Below are 22,867 nucleotides of genomic sequence, written 5' to 3'. Positions count from 1 at the left end.
GAAACTGGCAGCAACCCTTAGTGTTCTGCAACCACCACAGGTGATTCCCAGGCAAGCAAGGTCTGGAGGGGACCTCCAGCAGTACTACAGCCGAGGACTCTGACTCGTAGAAGGAAAACTAAAAGACAGAAAGAAATAACTTCAACATCAACAAAAAGGATGTCCACTCAGAGACCCCATCCAAAAGTCACCAACTACAAAGACCACAGGTAGATAAATCCACAAAGATGGGAAGAAACCAGCACAAAAAGGATTAAGACACCAAAAACCAGAATGTCTCTCCTCCTCCAAGACATCACAGCTCCTCACAAGCAAAGGAACAAAGCTGGATGGAGAATGAGTCTCATGAATTGACAGAAACAGGCTTTAGAAGGTGGGTAATAACAAACTTCTCTGAGCTAAAAGAAAATGTTCTAACCCAATGCAACGAAACTAAGAACACTGATAAAAGGTTTGATGAAATGCTAATGAGAATAAACAGCTTAGAGAAGAGTATAAATGACTTGATGGAGCTGAAAAACACAACACAAGAACTTCTCAAAGCATACACAAGTTTTAATAGCTGAATTGACCAAGTGGAAGAAAGGATATCAGAGACTGAAGATCAACTCAATGAAATAAAAGGAGAAGGCAAGATTGGAGACAAAAGAGTGAAAAGAAATGAACGAAGCCTCCAAGAAATATGGGATTATGTGAAAAGACCTAATCTACATTTGCTAGGTGTACCTGAATGTGATGGAGAGAATGAATCCAAGCTGGAAAACATTCTTCAGGATATGATTCAGGAGAACTCCTCAACCTAGCAAGGCAGGCCAATATTCAAGTCCAGGAAATACAGAGAATACCACAAAGATATTCCTCAAGAAGAGCAACCCCAAGGTGCATAATCATCAGATTCATCAAGGTTGAAATGAAGGAAAAATTGCTAAGGGCAGCCAGAGAGAAAGGTCAGGTTACCCACAAAGGGAAACCCATCAGACTCACAGTGGATCTCTTGGCAGAAACTCTACAAGCCAGAAGAGAGTGGTGGCCAATATTCAACATCCTTAAAGAACTTTCAACCTAGAATTTCATATCCAGCTGAACTAAGCTTCATAAGTGAAGGAGAAAATCCTTTACAAACAAGCAATTGCTGAGAGATTTCATCACCACCAGGCCTGCCTTACAAGAGCTCCTGGAAGAAGCACTAAACATAGAAAGGAACAACCAGTACCAGCCACTCCAAAAACGTACCAAATGGTAAAGATCATCGACACAGTGAAGCAACTGTGTTAACTAATGGGCAAAACAACCAGCTAGCAGCAAAATGGAAGGATAAAATTCACACATAACAATATTAACCTTAAATGTAAATGGGCTAAATGCCCCAATCAAAAGACACAGACTGGCAAATTAGATAAAAAGTCAAAACCCATCAGTGTGCTGTATTCAAGAAACCCATCTCACATGCAAGGACACACATAGGCTCAAAATAAATGGATGGAGGAAGATTTACCAAGCAAATGGAGAGGGAAAAAAAAAGGCAGTTGTTGCAATCCTAGTCTCTGATAAAATAGACTTTAAACCAACAAAGATCAAAGGAGACAAAGAAGGGCACTACATAACGGTAAAAGGATCAATGCATCAAGAATATATATACACCCAATACAGGAACACCCAGGTAGATAAAGCAAGTTCTTAATGACCTATAAAGAGATTTAGACTCCCACACAATAATAGTGGGAGACTTTAACACTCCACTGTCAATATTAGACAGATCAACGTGACAGAAAATTAACAAGGATATCCAGGACTTGAACTCAGATCTGGACCAAGCAAACCTAATAGACATTTACAGAACTCTCCATTCCCAAATCCACAGAATATACATTCTTCTCAGCACCACATCACACTTACACTAAAATTGACCACGTAATTGGAAATAAATCACTACTCAGCAAATGCAAGAGAATGGAAATCATAACAGTCTCTCAGACCACAGCAGTCAAATTAGAAGTCAGGATTAAGAAACTAACTCAGAACTGCATAACTTCATGGAAACTGAACAACTGGCTCTTGAATGTTGATTGGATAAACAATGAAATGAAGGCAGAAATAAAGATGTTCTTTGAAACCAACAAGAACGAATATACAATGTACCAGAATGTCTGGGACACATTTAAACTGGTGTCTAGAGGGAAATTTATAGCAATAAATGCCCACATGAGAAGCAAGGAAAGATCTAAAATCAACACCCTATCAAAAATTGAAAGAGCTAGAGGAGCAAGATAAAAAAAAAAAACTTAGAAAGTAGCAAAAGACAAGAAATAACTAAGATCAGAGCAGACAGAAGGAGATAGAGACACAAAAACCCTTCAAAAAAATCAGTAAATCCAGGAGCTCATTTTTGAAAAAATCAACAAAATAGACAGAATGCTAGCCAGATTAATAAAAAAGAAAAGAGAAAAATCAAATAGATGCAATAAAAAACGATAAAGGGGATATCACCACAGATTCCACATAAATACATACTACCATCAGAAATTACTACAAACAACTCTATGCACACAAACCAGTAAACCTGGAAGAAATGGACAAATTCCTGGACACTTGCACCCTCCCAAGCCTAAACCAGGAAGAAGTTGAAACCCCGACTAGAAAATAACAAAGGCTGAAGTTGAGGTAGCAATTAATAGCCTAACAACAAAAAACAATCCAGGTCCAGATGGGTTCACAGTCGAATTCTAGCAGACATACAAAGAGGAGCTGGTACCACTCCTGAAACTATTCCAAACAATCCAGAAAGAGGAAATCCTTCCCAAATCATTTTATGAAACCAACTTCATTCTGATACCAAAACCCGGCAGAAACTCAATAAAAAAAGAAAACTTCCAGCCAATATCCATGATGAACATAGATGCAAAAATCTTGAATAAAATACTGGCAAACCAATTGCAACAGTATATCAAAAAGCTTATCCATCACGATGAAGTAGGCTTCATCCCGGGGATGCAAGGCTGCTTCAACATACGCAAGTCTATAAACATAATCCACCACATAAACAGAACCAAAGGTAAAAACCACATGATTTTCTCAATAGATGCAGAGAAGGCCTTTGACAAAATTCAACAGCCCTTTATGCTAAAAACTCTCAATAAACTAGGTATCGATGGAATGTATCTCAAAATAATAAAAGCTATTTATGACAAACCCACAGCCAATATCATACTGAATGGGCAAAAACTGGAAGCATTCCCTTTGAAATCTGGCACTAGACAAGGACGTCCTCCCTCACCACTCCTATTCAATATAGTACTGGAAGTTCTAGCCAGAGCAATCAGGCAAGAAAAAGAAATAAAGAGTATTCAATTGGGAAAGGAAGAAGTCAAATTGTCTCTGCTTGCAGATGACATGATTGTATACTTAGAAGACTCCATCGTCTCAGCCCAAACTCTCCTGAAACGGATAAGCAACTTCAGCAAAGTCTCAGGATACAAAATCAATGTGCAGAAATCACAAGCATTCCTATACACCAATAACAGACTTAAAGAGAGCCAAATCACGAGCAAACTCCCATTCACAATTGCTACAAAGAGAATAAAATATCTAGGAATAAAATATCTAGGAATATCCTAACAAAGGACGTAAAGGACCTCTTCAAGGAGAACTATGAACCACCACTCAAGGAAATAAGAGAGGACGCAAACAGATTGACAAACATTCCATGCTCATGGTTAGGAAGAATCACTATTGTGAAAATGGCCATACTGCCCAAAGTAATTTATAGATTTAATGCCATCCCCATCAAGCTACCTAAACCCTCTTCACAGAACTGGAAAAAACCACCTTAAACTTCATATGGAATCAAAAGAGCCTGCATAGCCAGACAATTCTAAGCAAAAAGAACATAGCTGGAGACATCACACTACCTGACTTCAAACTATACTAAAAGGCTACAGAATTCAAAACAGTATGGTACTGGTACAAAAACAAAGATATAGACCAATGGAACAGAACAGAGTCCTCAGAGGCAATGCCACACATCTACAACCATCTGATCTTTGGCAAACCTGACAAAAACAAGCAATGTGGAAAGGATTCCCTGTTTAATACATGATTTTGGGAAAACTGGCTAGCCATGTGCAGAAAGCAGAAACTGGACCCCTTCCTGACACCTTACACTAAAATTAACTCCAGATGGATTAATGACTTAAACATAAGCATTAACACCGTAAAAACTCTAGAAGAAAATCTAGGCAAAACCATTCAGGACATAGGCATAGGCAAGGACTTCATGACTAAACACCAAAAGCATTGGCAAAAAAAAGCCAAAATAGACAAATGGGATCTAATTAAACTCCACAGCTTCTGTACAGCTAAAGAAACAGTCATTAGAGTGAACCAGCAACCAACAGAATGGGAAAAAATTTTTGCAGTCTACCCATCTGACAAAGGGCTAATATCCAGAATTGACAAAGAACTAAAACAGATTTACAAGAAAACAAACAAACAAACAAACCCATTCAAAGGTGGGTGAAGGACATGAACAGACACTTTTCAAAAGATGACATATGAGGCCCACAAACATAGGAAAACATGTTCATCATCACTGGTCATTAGAGAAATACAAATCAAAACCACACTGAGATGCCATCTCACACCAGTTAGAATGATGATCATTAAAAAATCTGGAGACAATAAATGCTGGAGAGGATGTAGAGAAATAGGAACACTTGTACACTGTTGATCGGTGTGTAAATTAGTTCAACTATTGTGGAAAACAGTTTGGCGGTTCCTCAAGGACCTAGAAATAGAAATTCCATTTGACCCAGCAATCCCATTACTGGGTATATACCCAAAGGATTATAAATCATTCTATTATAAAGATACATGCACATGTATGTTCATTGCAGCACTGTCTACAATAGCAAAGACCTGGAACCAACGCAAATGCCCATTGATGACAGACTGAACAAGAAAAATGTGGCACATATACACCATGGAATACTATGCAGCCATAAAGAAACGATGAAATTGTGTCCTTTGTTGGAACATGGATAAATCTGGAAACCATCATTTTCAGCAAACTGACACAAGAAGAGAAAATCAAACAGGACATGTTCTCACTCATAGGTGGGTGTTGAACAATGAGAACACATGGACACATGGAGGGGAGCATCACAGACTGGGGTCTGTTGCAGGGGACTAGGAGAGGGACAGCGGAGGGTAGGGAGGTTGGGGAGGGATAACAGAGAGAAATGCCAGTTATGAGTGACGGAGGGATGGAGACGGCAAACCACATTGCCATATATGTACCTATGCAACAATCCTGCATGATCTGCACATGCACCCCAGAACCTAAAGTACAATAAAACATGTATTAATTAAAGAAAAGAAATGTGATAGGTTGATTGTATTAATGGCCCTTATTTTATACCTCGTGGTGATGTCTTCTCACACTCATTCTAGGCTTGGTGATGTGACTTGCTTTGGCCAGTGAAATAGTAGCAAACTTGATACAAGCAGAGGCTGGAAAGTGATTGCTTTGTCAATGTTTTCTTTTTATGGACCCCTGTCACAACTATGGAAATATTCTGGAGTTAGCCTGGTAAGGAGGGTAAGAGAGGCGAGTCATTGCAGCTGAGGACACCGAAGATCAGCCAGGCCCCAGTATACAATGTAGGAGGGATACCAGTCAAGAGGATCCAAGCCTGTCCATATTAGCAGAATCGCCCAGGCAATCCGTAGACTTACAGGAAGTAAATCAGAAGCTGTTGCTTAAAGCCACTGTTTTGGGATGGTTTTTTTAGGCAACAGTGATGGATACAAATCTATGCCATGATTCTCAGTATCAATTATATTGTGAGTTCCTCTTTATTTTGTACTTTTGGAGGAGAAAAATAAAAGTGGGATTTAACTCAGTAATCCAATCCAAGAACATCCAATCTGAAAGCAAGTCTGGGCTGCTAAGCTGGCCAAAGCAAACGACTTTGGTTCAAGTCTCACAGGAATAAGTGAGTAGTTAAAATAGTCAGGTCACCATCTCATTATTAAACTGCTTTTAAGTGTGATTTACTCAGAGACAAGGAATGAAAGAACATGGATTATTGGCTCGAGTTGGCACCAAAGAGTCTTGCTGGCTGTATTCCCAGGTTCAAGATCAGATTAAATGATGACACTTAGCAACGCCATGCCTTAATTTACCTGGCTACTCTTGGGGGACTGTTTGAGTTTAATATGAATGCGTATAAGAATTCCTGTTCTAAATGTGAGTTATTTTAAGATTATAATTATATGGCATCCATTCAGCTCTCTATTATCTGACTAACGGCTGGAAGCCACGACATTAAAAAGATACCAAATAACAGATATGAAAAAAAGTCTGATGCTGAATTCCATTACGGTGGAAAAAAAATACTGGCAATGAAATTACTTTTCTAATTTTGTCTCATTTAGAGTAACGTTGGTTTACATTTCCTGAGTGCACGCCATCAGGCAAGAAATGCTTTGCCCATGGATAATCCACAGGCACATAATTGAGAATTGACTATTGGCTAGATTCTATGAGGCCACGTTTCAGGTGACTGCAGCCGTCGCTTCTTCATATTCTTATTCAGAACAACTCTATACCGTCCTCATTTTCCCTTCATCTATCCCACTCCTACGTCTCATGCAGTTCAAACAACTCTTACGCTAGCCTTCTTCTGCATGTGTCTCTACGTGCCCAGCGTCTAGCCAGAAAAGCCTGTGATCCTGGTTCTGTGGACACCAATAGGCAAAGGATGAAAGACCCTCTGTTCCCAAGGGACCAGTTGGAATTTTTATATTCCCTAAATTAAATGTAAATTTCTGAAATACATAATTTTCATAGATCTTTTTGCAACATCTCAGGGGATCCACCACCAATTACCTCATGGGTTAGTACTTAATATACACAACTAAATTAACATACAAATATATGCAATACAGCATGAGCTAAGGCTTCTCTTTCTCTCTCTCTCTCTCTCTCTCTCTCTCTCTCTCTCTCTCACACACACACACACACACACACACAAGCACACTCTCTCCCTCTCTCCATCCCCAGATCTAAGCTTAAATGTCATGTTCGAAGAGAATGTCTTTGAACCCTTATCTAAATGGGGTCCTGGTACAGTGTTTCTTTAAGACAAATGTTAAAACTATTATCAATTTACTCCCCTATTTATAGTCAGTTGCCCCAGTAAAATCCAAAATCCTTGAGGGCAAGGATTACTCAAGGAAAACATCATTTTCAGTGATATTTCCCCCACAGGCTATTACATCCCTGGAATATAACAGATGCTCAATGGAAAAAGGAGAAGGTGAGGGAATGGGTAATGAAGCTGTATCTGGAGAATCAATTAAGATGAATTGTAGGGTTTCAAATGAAAGATTCTGAAACCAAAAGAGTTCCATAAATAATTAAAAAGTTAGTCTGGGACCTAAAGCAGGGTTTCTCAATCTTGTCATTACTAACACGAGAAGCTGGATAATGCTTTGCAGTGAGCGACTCTCCTGCGCACTGTACAAAGTTTAGTAACATCCTTGGTCTCCATCCACTGGATGCTAGGAGCACACTCACCCCCTGCCAGTCACAACTGGAAATATCGCTAGACATTGCTAAATATCCCCTGGTGTGAGAGGGAAGTAAAACTGCTCAGCTTCCTTCTCAGCTGAGAGCCACACATTGAAAGGGTGATGATGGGATTGGGTATTATTTTGGTAGCCAAATATTTGGCAACATCACAATAGATATCATGAAGAAACTGGGATATTTGAGGCAGAAGGCTATAATATCTTTCATATTCTTTTAAATATTTTTGTAAACTATATTCTTGGAACACAAACCTTTGTAGGAGTCTGAGAGGGTAGTGTGTAGCTTTAAGAATGTATCGGCATATTAAAATTGTCAAAATGTTTTTAGTTATGCGTGGTATTCTATGTCTGAAGCCAGGTTTTAATATTCTTCTTTCTCAAAATTATACACCCCCTTTCTATCTATTTAATAACCCCTCAGGAAGCTAATACTCCAAGTCACCATCTCCAAGTAGGAAATCAATTGCTCTTTCTTTGCGATGGGCTGGATAGAACAATGTAAAAAAGGCTATTTTATCAAAGCTTAATACCTAGTTTTCAAAATAGAGATAATAATACCCAACCTCCTGTCTCTCTCATGGTTGAGAAGATGAGAAAATGCTGGCAAAAGTACTTTGTAAACAGTAAATTGATCTGCAAATATCAGCTAGGTCCTTCGCTGAGATTCCACAGTCTCCATGTATGCTGTCATCAGTATTTCTCATGGAGAATTTCAACATCCAGGTATCCATCCAATCCTGAGCCCCTCTGGTGGGGGAGGGAAGGTAGGAGCAAAGTCCTGTCACTTTCTGTCCCTAGAACTCAGGGCAGAGCCAAGCTGTGTACTGAGACCCAAGCTTGAAGTCCAAGTCCAGGGGATGTGCTAAGACTCCTTTGAATAATCAGCTTATCATTGTAGCTCTTGAGTGAAGGGAACTAGATTCTTTAGCATCCATTTAAGTATTTTTTTTTTTCTCCTATGACCTTTAAGAGGTAGAAAGCTGATGAGATGAGTAGACTTAAAAATATCCCAGGGTAATTTTCTTATGATGAAAGCTTTGCCTGTTTTCCCTGGTTCTAATGTCAGTTTCTTCCCTCCTTGCTAGGAAGAGACCCTAGGGAGAGAGCTCTAGTTCATTCTCCATCACGGTGTTACATCCCAGAGGATAAGGAAAACCCACATGTGTGGTACCACTCATAGCTGCAGCCAGCATCTGTGATCTTCTTAAACACAAAAATCAGCTGGGTGTGGTGGCAGGCACCTGTAATCTCAGCTACTCGGGAGGCTGAGGCAGGAGAATCTCTTGAACCTGGGAGGCAGAGGTTGCAGTGGGCTGAGATCGTGCCACTGCACTCCAGCCTGGGCAACAAGCGCAAAATCCATCTCAGAAAACAAGCAAACAACAAAAACCAAGCCTACCTGCTCATGGCCAAGGAGGAGGAGGACCCAGTAACCTAAGACAGATCATTCATACTCTTCCGAGCGTTTGAATCTTGATCAAAGTGACACAAAGGAAGAAAATGGTTGAAGCCAAGTTGTCCCAACCACAGTACTCAGAAACAATTGCTGTTAAATTTTTGACACCTAAATCTCCACAGCCACCCTCTCTCCTATCTTTTCTGGAGATGGAATTCTTTATCTTTTTCTATGAGCTATCCCGTATGTTTCTATTAAGTTTCCCTGTTAATGTGTATCAGAGCTGGTCTCTGTTGCTAACAACCAAGGAATCCTAACTGAATCCTCACTCCAACCTTCCTTCCATGGTTTTGTTACCGTTTCATATCCTGCTCACTGCAACAAGAACCATCGCTTATTAGGCCAGTATAAATTCTAGTCTATTATCATTTTAAATGTTATTAAACGAACAACTCAATATCTAAAAATGTAACATAAAAGCTCTATGATGTATAATATATTCAGTTGGCACAAAAGTAATTGCAGTTTTGCACCAACTTAATAAATTCTTAACTTCTCCTTTGGCACTACACAGATCTATGGAAGCTGTACCAGTTTGATGGAGACTATTCTCCTCAAGCATCACTCACGCCAAGTAAGAGGTGCCCCTTTCTTTCAGAATACAATTAACAGAAATCAATCTTTTTTCTGAGTCTCATTTCCAACACTACCTGTGTCTTGGCACACCAAACACTGAAAGCAACTTTGCCTTCTGTTAATATCCTGCCTTATGGATTTCACAAAGGTGACAGAGGTCTCAGGAGAGTCTAACTTTATCAACTTAAAAAACTCCAGACACAAGCTTAACAGAACAGTATTACAATGTCATGTCTCACGCTCCATTTCTTCTACACAGGAAAAGTGATTACAGAAGTTCTGTAAGTGATAGGATTGCATCTAAGCCAGCCAAAGCATGTGGGTTAAAGTTTATGTATCTAAAACAAACAAACAACAAAAAAAAAAAACCACCAAAAACCTTTTAAAGATCAAAACTACCATGGCAAATGGAAAGTAGGCTTGTAATAGTTATGTAAAAAACTACAAGCTTTGGACTTGGTGATTTGATAGCTGTGCAACTCAGAATGGAAAACAAGCATTGCTTTTGCAAACACACAGGGAAAGAACGTGTAATGGAGCACATGGACTATTTGAGGGGATGTGCTAAGACTCCTTTGAATAATCAGCTTATCATTGTAGCTCCTGAGTGAAGGGAACTAAATTCTTTAGCATCCATTTAAGTATTTTTTTTCTCCTATGAGCTTTAAGAGGTAGGAAGCTGATGAGATGAGTAGACTTAAAAAAATCCCAGGGTAACTAGGATGAAAGCTTTGCCTGTTTTCCCTCGTTCTAATGTCAGTTTTTTTTTCCCCCTTGCTAGGGAGAGACCCTAGGGAGAGGATCTAGTTCATCCTCCATCACAGTGTTACATCCCAGAGGATAAAAATAAACAAATAAATAAATAAATAAATAAACCCCCATGTGTGCTACCACTCACAGCTGCGGCCAGCATCTGTGACCTTCTTAAGGCCAGGATCCTTCTGATGTCTCAGTTTGTACAAAATAAGGACAAGATATCCTCTAGGAATAACAAGGTCACATGCATGGGCATAACCCTGTAGCCAGCTATAGCTAGAAAACTCCAAATAGCTGCACCAGTGAGAACCAGAGAAGCCTACCCTGACCACAGAATCAACTTCAGAAAGAATCTGGAGGGATGGAAAGTGCTGGTAACAGGAGAATCAAATTAAAGTGTACCTCTGTAATAGGTGTGAAACGCTCGGTTCCCAAGGCGTCCTTCCCAGTGCAAGGTGATGTCCACTTTGGGGCACTAGCCCTCCCTATCTGCCAGGAACCTGAGCCAAGGTTCCTCTGGTCCACACTGCACTTCCTCATCTGAGGCCAGGGAGTATCCAGACAGCTGAAATAGCTGATCTAGCCATGTTCACTCGGCCCAGTTTTGCCAGAAACCAGTTGGAAAGCACAATCATCCAGAAGGGTTTGCTAGACCACTCTTTTAAAAAGAGAGGGAAAAAAATCGAAGCCACCCAAATCTTATGCGGTGTCTGATCCTGGCAGGGCTCCCGGATCTGCCTCCTGAATGCCAGGTTTCCCTCCTGCTGCTGCTTCCGCTTTTGCTTGGCAAAGGAGAATACAGGCTTTTGGCAAATACGCGTTCTAGTTCCCTGAACACAAATAATGGAGAGAAGACAGACAAGGAAAGAAAAGGAAAGGGAAAGAAGAAAGTGAAAAAGCCAGAAGGTGATTCCACATCTCAGCTAAGATTTATTTTGCCAACCAAAAGAAGGGAAGGTGAAGGAGGGAGGAGGAGAATAGAGTTGAAAGAAGGAGAAAATAGAGGAGGAAGAGAGAGACCAGGTGGGGTGGGAAGAAAAAGGGAGGAGAGAAAAGACAAAGAAAAGAAATGAGAAAAGGGAAGAGGAGAAAAGGGCGGGAAGAAGAAAGGAGAGTTTGTTGGGAGGCTGAGGCAGGTGGATCACGAGGTCAAGAGATCGAGACCATCCTGGTCAACATGGTGAAACCCCGTCTCTACTAAAAATACAAAAAAAGTAGCTGGGCATGGTGGCGCGTGCCTGTAATCCCAGCTACTCAGGAGGCTGAGGCAGGAGAATTGCCTGAACCCAGGAGGCGGAGGTTGCGGTGAGCTGAGATCGCGCCATTGCACTCCAGCCTGGGCAACAAGAGCGAAACTCCGTCTCAAAAAAAAAAAAAAAAGGAGAGTTTGAAGAGTAAAGCAAATTTCATGTCTTTTCCACCTAACAATCGACTTTGTTCGAGATTTGCTTAGAGATGACAGTTGTGTGGTTTGTTTTTATTTGGAAGGGTTTACTTTCCTTCCTAGAGATGGACCTCTGAGGTGGGTATAGCAACGATTCAGCCTCCCTTAAAACATGAGTAAGGAACACCAATGATTCAGCCTCCCTTAAAACAAACTCTTCCTTTAATTCTAGCACGGGCCACGTTTTAGGCAAAGAAGCCGCCCGCTTCCTGTCCAGATCCAGGCCGCAGTCCTAGGTCAGCAGAACACAGGCTGTCTGTCCCTCAGCCACCCTCTCAGTTCATACAAAGCGAACTGACCAGCAGAAGGAAGTCCCTAGGTGCACAGAAAGTTCTCTGCCCTTTAGCACTCAGCCTTCAAGAGGGGGACCTTCCTGCCAAAAAAAGCGATCTTACTGTTTTTCCAAGCATTTGTCTCCCCTTAATAAATAATGATATTAGGCCTTTGGGGGGAAAAGGGAGAGAAGTGCCAATGGGAAATTTAATTTGCTGCAATCAACCCCTCTTAGCATTCAGAGTCACAGAGTACAGGTAAAAGAATTAATCTCTACCAGAAAGAATTGCCTCTTCAGTGCTATGAATCTAATCACTTAGGAGGCTGAGTCGGCATTTTGAGTTTAGACAGAGCTCTAAGGAATAAAAGCCACAAGATCGGGTTTCAAATGCGACCTGAGTGGCAAACTCCATTGAATTTGGAGGCCTGCAAACTAAAAAGGACACGGAATGCAAAAAGAGGTGCTATGCCTCTTCAGACACCTCCGTGCTGGAAACGTTTAGGGGATAAATAAGTCATTGCGGTCTTTCTGGGCTGCCCATGTGAGGTGCTCTCTTCCCGAGTCCATTCTCCAGGATGGAGTGCCAGGCCTGCCAATCATCTCTGGCTTTCCCATTATACTTGGGAGATGTGTTTGCTCTGTGCTCCTTGTTTTATAATCCTCAGAGGTGGAATTTCATAGTCCAGCAATGCTTTTGCCTTTGACATTCTCCTAGGTAGGATTTATTGCTTCCAAGACAGATGTGACTTGAATCGATTATGCCTTTTAAGCAGTCAGTCCCAAGCAGCCTCCGGGTTCTGCGGAACACTTTTTGCCTGACTTCATTCAACTTGTAAGCTGATGTCAGAGTGTTTCATCATAATCTAATACCATGAAGGGCCCTGTGGGTATGGAACTGAGAGGGCTATTATACTAAACAAGTTCAAGGATGTGGTTACTACCCTTGAAAGGCCTACATCCTACAACACAGAAACCTAAGAGATGTCTATTAATATCAGAAAATGCAGGCTGAACGAAAGGAATATCAGATAAGTTATAGCTACATTCTATCAGCTCCCCCACTGTTGATGAACTTAGTGTATGAAGATAAGTACATTCATTTTTCTTTGGAATCGGGATAAGAAGGAGTGTTAAAACATGGCTAGAAAGTAAGTGAATTTGCCCCCAAAATGCCCAGTAAAGATTCTTTTTTTTGAAAAAAATGACATATTTTTAGATGTCTACTTCCAAACTCAAAATCACATATCATCCCTGGCCATCCCCAAAAGGTTGAAATCCCATGGCATTATAAGCTTGACAATATTCATCTGACACAGCAGTAGGATGGGGGACTGGGGGTATCAGGTGATGTGATCCTGATTGACTTCAGCAAGGAGCGTAGGATCATAACCAAAACGGTGTTTCAAAAAGTTAGCAGTTTTGGAAGAAAAGCCATCAGAGTGGTGTACTAAACTAATCACAACCCACTTCAACCTTTGTTAGTTTAAAAGACAGAAGCAAGGAATCTTGGAATGTTAGGAAGTAAAAAACAATCAGGTTTCCACGTGACGTTCCTACCTGACTTAAGCAGATACCCACCTTCAGGAAAGAGGAAGAAGACCTAACTCACATTTCTTTTTTTTTTTTTTTTTTTTGAGATGGAGTTTCACTCTTGCTACCCAGGCTGGAGTGCAATGGCGCGATCTCGGCTCACCGCAACCTCTGCCTCCTGGGTTCAGGCAATTCTCCTGCCTCAGCCTCCTGAGTAGCTGGGACTACAGGCACGCGCCACCATGCCCAGCTAATGTTTTGTATTTTTAGTAGAAACGGGGTTTCACCATGTTGACCAGGATGGTCTCGATCTCTTCACCTTGTGATCCACCCGTCTCGGCCTCCCAGAGTGCTGGGATTACAGGCATGAGCCACCGCGCCCAGCCCTAACTCACATTTCTTTTAGCATATGACTTAGGAAAATAGCCACCATACTCCATTCCATTTTATCTGGCCATTTAAGGGAGAACATTCTAGCTGTCATCAATTTGGGATCAGGAGAGAATATAGTAAGAAAGTATTCCTACGCAGCGATCACATGATAGGGGATATTTTAATCTCATTAAATAAAAAAGGGAAAAATCATTGTTAACACCACTAAGGATGAAGGGTTTCTAATGAATTATGCATTTGGTGGGAGAAAACATTTCTGGAAGTAATATGAAACATTTTTAAAATCCAGTTCTAGGCAATAGTAAGCTCAGATGTGAAGAGGAAAAATATAAATGGTTTTTTAGTACCTTAGATTTTGCAAACTGGAGTTTACATAATGCCTTCAGGGATTCATTTAGGCTGGGGGTGCTGGCTTACAGGATTGGGAGCAGGCATTTAGAGGAAAGCTAATCCTTTCAAGAACAATTTGCTCTCTTTTATTCAGTAAATTGTTCTAAATTTCCCTTTTTTCTGAGTTTCAAAATTGCCTGTCGGAGCTTCAGAATCCTTCCTTTTACCACCAGACAGGCTGGGGGAGAGAGGAGAAGCTGAATGGGCCATTTATAATGAAGGGGAGCAGGAGAACAGTGAATAGGAATGAAAGGCTTTGCATAATTCGGGCCATCTCAACAGAGGGCCTCAAAAATCCCATGGGGCAGCTTCAGACAGTGACAGGTAAGACAGGCACAAAGCCACGGCCAGTTAAAGCCTTATTGGTACAAGACCCAGGCTTTGGGATTGATTTTAAAAATAAAACATAAACCACCACCAGGGTTAGAAACAAAAGCAAAGAAACCACAGTTCAAAATCTCTGCTACAGTGCAGAATGCAAGAAACCGCCAACCATTCTGACCTCACCACTGCTGAACAGAAAACAAGCTCAGGAAGAAAGCTCCAGGGCAAATGAACACAAGTATCACCAAACCCACAGAACATTTCCTGAAACGTTTCCCGACACTGAAGACGCAGGAACGACAATTAGATCTAGTTTCGTTTAGCTTCCCTAACACAGAAAACTACCAATTCTCTTAAAGCACCTGGTGTTTGTCTATCAACACGTCTGAAAAGACCCACCAACCAAGCCAGAAGGAGTAGATAGATGACTCCTAAATATTTCGATAAAATAGTACACAAGGAGAAATCTTGAAAAATCACATCTCAACAATAGCATACAGTGAGCTAAATAATCTTCTGTAATAAATTCAGTGCTAGCAAAACCAGTGCTGATGCACTTACTGAGGGGTACAGCAAATGCACCAAAATATTCATTAGTTACCCAGTGATGCTGTTTGGGATAAGTATTTGCTCTGCTCCAAAGTCTTTGCCGGCTTTGATGCCTGCCAAGTTTATATGTAAAAGGATTTTCACTTTTCCAAGGCTAATGGGAGATCCGTTAAATGTTCAGAACAACAAATATACTGTTCTTAAGCTGTATAACTTTGACTTTTTAAAAAGCAATTTTAATACTAAATCCCAAGATCTAATCAGAAATCCAATACACAACATATCCAATGTCTATAATATCAGAAACATGAACAGGTTTCAATAGGTGTGATAGTTGAAGATTTTTGGACAGCTTATGCCAAAAAGAAAAGATTTCACCTTCTCCACAGAGAATTTATTTACTGATCTTTGTACCTGAGCATCCATTAAGAGGTGCCTCATCAGGATCATGGAACTCTTCAGAGTCTCCTTCTCAGTGGGTAGAAAAGGGTCTTTGTCCTCCTCCAGGGCCTTCGACTTGGTGACAATAAAATGGGAAATCTGATCATTAAGGGTGTGCAATGATTGCACAGCTGTGGAAAGAAAGAAGGAAAAATAGAGTCACAACTGGTAACTTGCAAAGAGAAATTGACTAGCAATTTTGAAGGGAAATGTAAGGGTGTACATACAAGGTATAAGCCAGAGAGCTATCAAGAACCCGACACATCTATAAATTTCATCCACAAACGTGTTCAGCAACTAACAAACACTTATTGAAAACCATTCAAATGCCAAGCCTATATAGCATGCTTGGGAGCAAAACCAGACATGGTACCTACCCACATGGAGCATCTAGTCCTTTTGGGGAAGCTTAAAAAAAATCTAGGTGGCAAGTAGATATATGAATACAACTTTGTGGTAAGTATTTATAAACTGCAGAGATTAACAGGGCATGAGGGGACAGCCCTAGAATAGATTTACATTTATGGTAATATAGTTGGCTATTGTACCTCTAAGCAGATGGTCTCTGTCATTAAAGTTTATGAAGGGACAGTGGCCATGTTTTCCAATCAGTGCCACATGTGCGCTGAAAGGATTATTATTTCTCTATAATTCCCATAGCACTTGCCATCTGACATGTTATAGATTTTAAGATTTTACTTATTTATTAGGCATGTTGTCTCTTTCTCTATTTTCTCTACAATGGACTTGATCAGAGCGGAGAGGCTTCTTTTAATATCTTTGCTTACTGTTGTATCCCCCAAAACTAGAACAGTACCTAGCAAATAGCTTAATAAATATTGTTGAATTAATTCCTTATATCTCTGTGAATTAGTATTTCTTTCCTTATAGAATTTCAATCATTTTCAGGTAAATCTATCCTTTCAAACCCCCAAATAAGTAAATTCTAGGTATTCTCCATAAAGCCACTGCATTCACCACAATTACAAAAAGAAATGTAATTATGAAATTATGAATACAATAGAGTGACTTTGAAGATTTGGGGCTTTGGCCACAAGGGAGTGAGAGGGTCCAGATTATCCTCTTGCTATAAATAACTATAAAACTGAGCACTATTTTAGAAACAACTATGTTTAGACATTGAATAACAAGGGATCGTGATCTTGAGAAAATAGGAAAAAGCAAGTTGCGTCCTAACATCATGCATTCTGCAAGGAGAGAATTTCCAGACTCCAGCATAGAAAAGAGAAATCCAAAGAGAGCCCCACGATGTCACTGAATTAAGTAGCTGGAGACCAGGAAGAGCATGTTAGCTAGGATTTCCAGGACAGAGTACTAAGAGAGCAGCGGGGGTTACACCTAGATCTCCAAAGATCTGCAAATGGATTGCCTTTGAGTTGTGGGCTGAATATCAATCCTGTGTCTGGGCAAGATAAAACTCTACATGACTAGGCAAGAAAAACTTGCAGGAGAGAACAGTTACAGGGGAGCTATAGGCCAAATAATTCCAAGAGCTCACATGTCCATAATTGTTGACGTGCTCACCAGCCAAAGAGGAGGAATTTGGGTGGAGTACAGGACACATTCATTAGAGACTCCAGAAGGGCCAGGCTTTAGAAATTAAGCAAAATGATTCCTAGAATAAAGGTTATTTCAGGCCCATCCAAAAAGAGCTTAAAAGTAAGCCTTGGAAGAGTTGAACTGATCTGCAAGTAACTAAAATACCTGCCAAAAAATTAGCATTTTTTACAGAAGTGTAACAAAATCTAGTGCCCCAAAATGTAAAATTCATAATGCTTAGTATTCCATAAAAAATTACCAGACATACAAAAAAGCAAGAAAATGTGACTAATAGCTTGGAGAAAAATCAGTATACAGAAACAAACCCAGAAATAACAGAAGGGATAGTATTAGCAAACATGGCTATTCAGACAGCTACTAAAAATATGCTTTGCTTGTTCAAGGTTGTAAAATAAAACATGAATATAATAAAGAGCAAAGTAGAACATTTAAAGCAGAACCAAATAGAACTTCCAGGGATGAAAAATGCAATATGTGAAATGGAATTCTCGTTGGATGAAATTAATAGCAGATTAGACAATGCAGAAGAAAAGATCAGTGAACCTGAAATCATAGCAATAAAACTATCCAAAATAAATTAGTGACAATGTAAGGCTATAAAGCTAACATGTATCTAATTGGAGTCTCATTGGCAGAGACTCTCCAACTGGGGAGGATAGGGAAACAGAAATAGTGTCTGAAAAACTAAATTACATTAGTCTTTCCTCATGCTGCCGTGAAGAAATACCGGAGACTGGGTAATTTATAAAGGAAAGAGGTTTAATTGACTTATAGTTCTGCATAGCTGGGGAGGCCTCAGGAAACTTAAAATAATGGTCAAAGGCACCTCTTCACAGGGTGGCAGGAGAGACAGTGAGTGCCAGCAGGGGAAATGCCAGGTGCTTATAAGACCATCAGATCTTCTGAGATTCACTCATTATCATGAGAATAGCCTGGAGGTAACCACCCCCATGATTAAATTATCACCACAGGGTCCCTCCAACGACACATGGGGATTATGGGAACTACAATTCAAGATGAGATTTGGGTGGGGACACAGCCAAACCGTATCAAAAATGAACATTTGTTTCCATATTTGAGAAAAGCTATAAACCTACAAGAATTTCAATAAACTAAGCAGGAAGAACACAAAGAAGGCTGCAACGAGGCATATTATAATCAAATTACTAAACACACACACACACACGCACACACACACACACACACAGTAAAAATGAGAAAATTTACAAATCACCCAGAGAAAAAAGACATGTTACATTTAGACACCAAAAACTGATGTCAGACTTCTCATCAGAATCTATACAAACCAGGAGATTAAAAAATGACATTTCAAAAGTATTGAAAGCAAAATCTTGCCAAACGAAATTGCCAACATACAGTTCTATAACCAACAATATCTTTCAAAAATGAAGGTGACTTTTTTAGATAAACAAAAGCTGAGAAAACTCATCCCCAGCAGATTTGCACTAAATGAAATGTTAAAGAAATTTCTTGAGGCAGAAAGAAAATAACATTAGGTAGAAACTTCTATTTACAAAAATGATAAACGAATACTTGCAAAGGGAAATGTGTGAGTAGCATAAACATGTTTTCTTTGTCATCTTTTAATTCATTTAAAAGATAATTGACGGTTTAAAGAAAAACCATAATAATATCCAACGATATCCTGCAAGGTTGATAACATACATAGAGTAAAACACATGACAACAACAGCACAAAGAATAAGCAGGTGCCAATGGAAGCATATTGCTGTAAGGTTCAGTTTTGTTTTGTTTTGTTTTGAGATAGAGTCTTGCTCTGTCACCCAGGCTTGAGTGCAGTGGCATGATCTTGACTTACTGAAACCTCTGCCTCCCAGGTTCGAGCGATCTTCTGCCTCAGCCTCCCAAGTAGCTGGGACTACAGGCCTGCACCACCATATCCAGCTAATTTTTGTATTTTTAGTAGAGACAGGGTTTTGCCATATTGGCCAATCTGGTCTCAAACTCCTGACCTCGTGATCCACCCACCTCGACCTCCCAAAGTGATGTGAGCCACCATGCCTGGCCTAAGGTTTAGCCCTTACACATAGTGTGGTATAATGTTATTTGAAAGTAGATTCTGTTAAAGAGGGATATTGCAAATCCTCAATCCCTAAAAACATTAAACAGTAAATAATAAATAGAAGATGAGTTCTGAATCATGGAGAATCAAACTTGAAGGGTTGAGCATAGAGTGGCAACTACAGGACATACAGCAGGGAGAATATAGGATACGACATCACAGCAGTGCCTTGTTGCGTCAGCTCTGCTACAATCCTTTCCTGGGCTAGAGGGGAGCTTGGCTAAAACAGAGAAGGAGAGACTAGAAAGAATGTGGCCTGATTCTTGCTACCCTGAATTCCCATTCTTCCCTGGAGATGGTTAGAAACACCGAGACAGATTTGGGGATCTGAAAACAGAAGTGCCCTAATGTCTCATACCCTGCCCTGGGCAGCCAGGACAGCCAGTATTGGGGTAGAATTGGTTACCCCACAGCATTCTAAGTTAGAGAGAATCTGAGACAGCTCTACGGCCCTATGCTCTCACCACTCCACCTCCAGTCTTGCTCACTGTTGAGCGACTGGGGTTGATGATATCTCAACCTGGTCCAGAAACGGACAGAGAGAGATTCATGGACAAGATACACATTCCAAGACAAGACAATATATAAGCCCCCTAAGAACCCAAAGAGAAGAGAAACAGACAGGGTAAGGGAAGCAATTTGAATTTATTTGATATTTACTCAGAAGATACACACTTTTCAACCAAAGGTTACTGAGTTACCCTAAGTGGAAATACGTGCTCCAGATCTAAATTGAGTTCCATCATACAGAGTCAACAACAACGCCACCTGGCTTTTTAACATTGTGACTATACATTTTACACTTCTCTGTATATCTTCTGCATGTTAACTGCAAACAGGAAGGTTAGGACATGCTGAGCCGTGAGGGGAAGAGCTGGCAAGGGCATCCAAATAACCTACCCAGGGTCTACGACCAACCTTTGCTCAATTTACGCCTCATTTTTCTCCACCATCCTGCCTTTCCCTTCCCCAAACTCCCAATACACAGACTCAATGTTCTTAAGAACAAGCCTTCTTCCCACATCATTCTGAGAGTGCCCCTGTTCCCAAGTCCTTTGCTTATATATGCACAGACATTACTGTTAACGAAACCCCTTATGCCAGCTCTCAGGAGAGAGGAGTTACTGTCCTTCCTTTTCAGTCTAAGTAGGCTAGTGGATTTGGGGTACTCCAAATGTATTTATTACATCTTCTTTTCTGGTATACGGTGCTCACACACAATATAACTTGTTCTAACCTTGTTCCAGAAAATAGAAGCTTAATCGCCAAAACATGCCCTAAGTTTCACTTTATTCTAAACACAAAAGACAAATTGAAAGGGTTAAGCACCTCCTCCTCTGCTCAAAGAACAGAGAAGTTCTGTCAGAGAACTTACCACATTCTATTGTAGTTGCTTAAGAATCCATCCGTGGTAGATTGAATTATTGGTTCAAAAACTGCCCCTCTCTGAACCAGTGCCTACAGAGTCCTCCCTAGCGACCCTCCTGCGGGAGAAACATTCTTCCTGCCTTCACTGATGTTAGGCTTTGCTGTATGACTTGTTTTGGCTACTTAAACGAGAGCAGGCACGAGCTAGATCGTGTTTGAGCTGAATCTGTAAGAGCCATCACGTGGCCCCTACTTACCCCTCATTTTTCCCACCTGTGCAGAGTTGCACTAAGAATTAGAGACAGATTGTATAAAGCACATACCACAGTGCCTACCATACAAGCACATAAAAAAAGTTAAGTATTATGATTATCATTCCAGTTTGTACCTCAAATCTTTAACATGCTGATATTAACCAATTGTTCTGTTATAAAGAGGTTAATTTTTAACTCCTAGTTATATAAAAGAGCCAAAGATGGTCTCTGTATATTGGCCCCTTGGTTATTTATTTCTTCTTCGAAGGCTCAGCCCTGCTAGCTCACAAGCTCACTAGAAACAAACTCAAATTTTTACACATCTAATTGCTTTACACATCGCTCAAGTAGGCAGATGTTTAGCCATTTAGAGCCTGTCTGCCTTGTATAATCTGCAAAACAGCTCCCAACACCTGTTAGCCATAGCTAGGCTTAGCCCTGAGCCATAGAGACCCCAAGCTCTGCCCTTCATTGCTTCCTGTCCTGGATGCTCTCAGTGTGCTACTGAGCAACATCGCCTGGACACATAAGTTCCCTCTCTAGTCCCCATCTCCCTGGGGTTGCCCTGCCCTCCTTCCCTTCTGCGTCTGGACTCCCTGAACCCCTAGACAGTCTCCCACTGTGAGAAACTTCCCTTTTTACAAACCTGTCAAAGCATTCCCCGATAAAGCTCGTGTGTGCTATCAGCACCTTTTCGCCAGCCCGAAATCCTGTGACATCCCCATCCCACCCATTTTTCTATTCCATGTGTAACCCCAGTTACAACTTGTCCAGTGCTTCATACTCAGCAAAAACATAATTCACGCATGTTGAATGTGTGGAAGTAATGATATCGAAGAGGAATGCCCTTTCCCACTTGTTTCTATGTATAGACCAAACCTTTAAGGCTGATCACCCTGTGTTAGGCTTGTGTAATGGATATTTTATGTTTTCGTCCGGTTAGTATCTATTTCCCTCTTCTAATAAAAGAAGCTCTCGTCTCATTTTGTAGAAACACTCTTCCCATGTGTAGTTTATTTGGGGTTGATTCCACTCCCAAGTCGCTTGGCCAATCCAAGCGTTTCATCTATTTGGCAACCGTGGTTGGTTCAGCACAGGACATGTGAACCAAATGCAGGCAAACAGATTTAATCTCGGGACTATTTGACAGAACAATTGAGAAAGAGACAGACTCCTCAAGTGGAAACTATAAAGCCCACCAGCTCTCTGCATTTATAACAGTTTACCAACTCCAACTGAAAAAGAAAGGCTGGCTATCTCTCTCTCGATAGTTCCAGCAAATAGTCCTGGGGTTCAATCTGCTTGGCTGTGTGGCCTCTTTTTCAATTGGGATTGGTAAACTGGCAGAACTGTGAAGCAGCTGGTAGGCCTTACAGTCATCACTTGAGGAACTCCTGCCTGAGAATAAAACCAGTTGAGTAAGTGGAGGTAAGTGGAGCTGAGAGATTGGGGAAGTGGTCCTTGAAGACATCATTGCAGCCCAGGATTGAGCCACAGACGTCTCAGTTAAGTAGGTCAGTAAATGCCCTTTTCTTTAGCCTGTCTGAGTTAGGTTTCTATCATCTGCAGTCAGGATGTCCTGATTACGACAAAGATGCCTGTACATTTTCTTCACTGCAATAGTTATTGCTGTGGTTATTTCTTGAATGTCTGCCTTCCTATGTGATACATTAAAGACAATTGTGAATTTTTTGCTACTCCTCCCTTTGAGAATTAGGGTTGAAATTCCCTCCTCATGAATCTGGCTGGCCTTACTGACAAGGTTGTCCCACGGTAAGTGGCAGAAGTGGTGCTCTGGGATTTCTAAGGCTAGGTCGTAAGAGGCCTTGCAGCTT

General features: G+C 40.7%; 1 protein-coding gene across 2 annotated transcripts in view; it reads right to left on the bottom strand.

The window, feature by feature from the left end:
- The window catches only part of KAZN (kazrin, periplakin interacting protein), a 1,256,655-nt gene that overhangs the window by 949,507 nt on the left and 284,281 nt on the right, over nucleotides 1-22,867 (bottom strand). For both annotated transcript variants that reach the window (XM_074380096.1, XM_074380098.1), the window contains exon 2: nucleotides 15,700-15,857. In XM_074380096.1, the coding sequence (XP_074236197.1) occupies nucleotides 15,700-15,857 (158 nt within the window). The remainder of the gene's footprint in view (nucleotides 1-15,699; nucleotides 15,858-22,867) is intronic.

This window comes from Saimiri boliviensis, chromosome 11 (genome assembly GCF_048565385.1).
Source record: "Saimiri boliviensis isolate mSaiBol1 chromosome 11, mSaiBol1.pri, whole genome shotgun sequence".
NCBI classification, from domain to species: domain Eukaryota; kingdom Metazoa; phylum Chordata; class Mammalia; order Primates; family Cebidae; genus Saimiri; species Saimiri boliviensis.
Note: the sequence above shows the minus strand (reverse complement) of the source record. Positions and strands in the feature narration are given on the sequence as shown.